This window comes from Diadema antillarum, unplaced genomic scaffold (assembly GCF_040938485.1).
Source record: "Diadema antillarum isolate AM-2024a unplaced genomic scaffold, OU_Dant_1.0 scf00000101, whole genome shotgun sequence".
Lineage (NCBI taxonomy): Eukaryota > Metazoa > Echinodermata > Echinoidea > Diadematoida > Diadematidae > Diadema > Diadema antillarum.
This window is the reverse complement of record NW_027270990.1, coordinates 1,479,195-1,482,500: the sequence shown is the minus strand read 5'-3', so window position 1 is coordinate 1,482,500 and position 3,306 is coordinate 1,479,195. Positions and strand designations below refer to the sequence as shown.

Below are 3,306 nucleotides of genomic sequence, written 5' to 3'. Positions count from 1 at the left end.
ATATTCAGAAAAATGATTACAATCTAGGATTTGTCTTCTGTCTGTGGACTTCATAACTTGACAAGCTCGAAGTTGAAAGTACTTTCTTTCTTTTTTATTGCCAGTAAACCATCCAGGTTTATGATTTTCTTAGGAATAAAATGTTCTAAGCAGAACAATGAAAATGTGATCAAAATCGAATAGCCCTATAAGGATTTTTTTTTTTCGGGGGCGGTGGGGGGGGGGGGGTAGGGATTCAGATTAACCTTGTTCGGAACCCTATATATATTTCAGAACTGTTCAGGAAAGATTTTGAAAACTACCTTGAAATGGAAGATATTTCCGGGAAACAATACGAAAAGTAACCCCTTTTCAGCGGTTTAATGAATTAATGTTTTACCGCGAATTGAGCCCCTTAAAAGGGGAATCCAGTCCAAATATAAGTTAGGTTAATTTGAAAGAGTAAAATACTGCGAGATTAACAGTAAAATTTTGATCGAAATCGGGTGAAAACTGAGGAAGTTATAACATTTTGAAATTTCACAAATCTTTCAGGAAACAGTTCTTGAACGGTCAATATGAATATGCAAATGGAAAGTGAGCATGTCATTCACTCACAACTTGCATATAGCTTGTACATGAAATTTTGAAATTTCCAGTTTTTCATTAAAACGCAACTATGTCCAAGGCTCAAATCCTGGTTTATCTACATGATCACTATTCGGAAGTTATTCAACCAGGTATAACGTCATGTTTCAGACTTCAATGACCGGAACATTGAATTTTCTTCTTTTTTTTTGTGCACACGATCAATGGAAAATTGTTAGGTTACGACATGATTAGCTCACTCATTTGCATATTCATATTCACAGTGTACAAGAACTGTTTTGCAAAAATTGCCAAAACTTCAAAATGTCATTACCTCCGTGCATTTCAGCTGCTTTCATCTGATTTACCTTTCAACTCGTAAGATTTTTTACTCTTTTTTATCAGACTAAGTTATATTTGGACTGGATTTCCCGTCTAAAGGCGGTACTCGGCCGTAGAGATAAGGAGCCTAATCTCAACTCGTACATGCAAATGACAGTCACACGCATGCTTGCTAGTTAATGTTTCATCAATTTAAACTAAATTTGCTACACACTTGTAGAGTTCATTTGCGCCTGAACTCTCATGACCACAATCAAGTGCATTCATTCAGTATTGTACATTGAGCCTTTTTAAGTACCCCCTGTCTCACCTAGTTCGATTCTGATATGTATCACTGATAAAAATGAAGGCATCCGAAAGTCGTGTTGCAACGGCAGAACCGCTGTAATCAATGACAAGGCGACTTTAATCATGATTATACAGCTACATATTTTCTTACAGAAATTGCTCAGTGTTCTGTTTTCTGCAATTTTTCAGAGAGGGAGGGAGAGAGTAAAATATGGCAGCTAAGGTTACGCTGATCACGGGATGCTCCAGCGGTATTGGCTTAGCCCTGGCGGCGAGGCTCGCCGGGGACCAGGCGAAAAATTACATCGTATACGCCACGATGAGGAACCTGAAAAAGAGGGACGAACTGGAGAAAGCAGCGGGGGATCATGTCGACAAGACGCTGTTCATCCGCGAGCTCGACGTCAAGAACAGAGCTTCTGTCCAGAGGGGGGTGCAGCAAGTCATTGAAGAGCAGGGAAGAGTGGATGCTCTGGGTACGTTTTCTGATTCCCCTACCAGAACCCCTCCCCAATTAATATTAAATGAAAACAAACAAATAACCAAACAAATGAAAAACAAACAAGAACCACACATACAGTCAAAAACTTAAAACTTCGGAAGTTATTTTCCCTGTCGGAGGAAAAAAAGAAAAGAACATACAGTGTTTATCCCGTAAATATGCAAATCATTTTAATGAGCTTACTTCAACAACACTGATTACCTATATACTACACCGTGACTGTGTATTATTGTCGACTGGTGGTTTTCAGTCCGTCTTGAACTCCTGAGCGAAAAAGTAAAAACCACACCACAATCCCCTTGTAAATGATTTAAAGGTACTGTTTACCATTGGGAGAATTAATTTAAAAATGTTCACGATATCACATTTGATGCATAATGTGTAGGTCAGTTGTATCACGTAACATCCTACCATATAAAAATCTTGCAATAAAGCCTGAAATATAAGGAGATACCGCTATTTTTCTCACTATACCATAACTGTAGACGGTTTAGTCGAGAAACATTATTACTATGAATTGTTCACATTTTGTATATTTTGACAATATTAAACATCAAATTGCACTGATTCAAATTTTTACATTGGTTGTTTATATCCCTGGCTAACATTTTATCTCTATTTTGAAGCACTAAATCTGGGATCTTGTTTTATCGGCAACTGGTAAATTATAATGCCTTTAATGCATAGACTTATGAATCCTCCACGCTCCTGACATGATAAAACTGAAATTATTAGAAGGCAGATTAAAAAAAAAGAAGAAGAAAAAAGCTGCCGACGAGAATTATTCAATAACGTGTTTGCATACCTTTCTGAGATATCTACTTGTGAGTGTATTGTTATAAAGATTTGATTCTATTTGTCTATTTTTATTGATTTATCTTCCTTTGTTTGTTTGTTTGTTTGTTTTTGTTTTTGCGTAGTCAACAACGCTGGCATCGCCGGCTTCAACGCCCTCGAGTACATGGAGCACGAGGAGATCGAAGACATTGTTGACACCAATTTCATGGGCAGCTTGCGGATGATAAAAGAGGTACTGCCCCACATGAAAGAAAGAAGAGCGGGTCGTATCATTAATGTGTCATCATTATCGGGCCTTTTTGGTAAGTCTGGGTTTATTTCTTTCTCTGTTTTTCCCCATTCCATTTCGAAAAAGAAAAGAGCGGAAATAGAATAATACACATTTCCACGAATTTGAGTGATCCACGTGTTGCAACCCTTGCTTTTTTAGGGATTCAATCTTTTTTCACCCTCGTCGGTCAACATTTCAAAGTATACATTGGTGTTCTAAGATATTCTACTTTCATGTACTTCTTATCATATGCTTAACAATTCATATCGCCCTATGTATTTTCTTTTTCAAACGGACCAAATAATGTGATGGTGTAATCACTTAATACATACTTTGCATTATGCTTTACTCTTTGTTAGAATGATGTCAGATAGAAAAATAAATGGAACTTAACTGAACCGAACTGAATTTATCTGTTACACAATAAAACACTTAGTCGAGTCTTGTATACACCAACCGAAAATGCCATAAAAGACAGCAATAAACCGCACGCATTGTAATGCAGCAAAATATGCATTCCTATTGAAAACAGTTATTT

General features: G+C 37.0%; 1 protein-coding gene across 1 annotated transcript in view; it reads left to right on the top strand.

Annotated features, from left to right (window-relative positions):
- LOC139718888 (retinol dehydrogenase 8-like) overlaps positions 1-2,909 on the top strand; it is a 4,732-nt gene extending 1,823 nt beyond the window's left edge. The window contains exons 2-3 of the mRNA XM_071630329.1: positions 1,387-1,673; positions 2,620-2,909. Coding sequence (XP_071486430.1) covers positions 1,409-1,673; positions 2,620-2,873 — 519 coding nt within the window. The 5' untranslated portion in view covers positions 1,387-1,408 and the 3' untranslated portion in view covers positions 2,874-2,909. The remainder of the gene's footprint in view (positions 1-1,386; positions 1,674-2,619) is intronic.
- Positions 2,910-3,306: the final 397 nt, after the last annotated feature.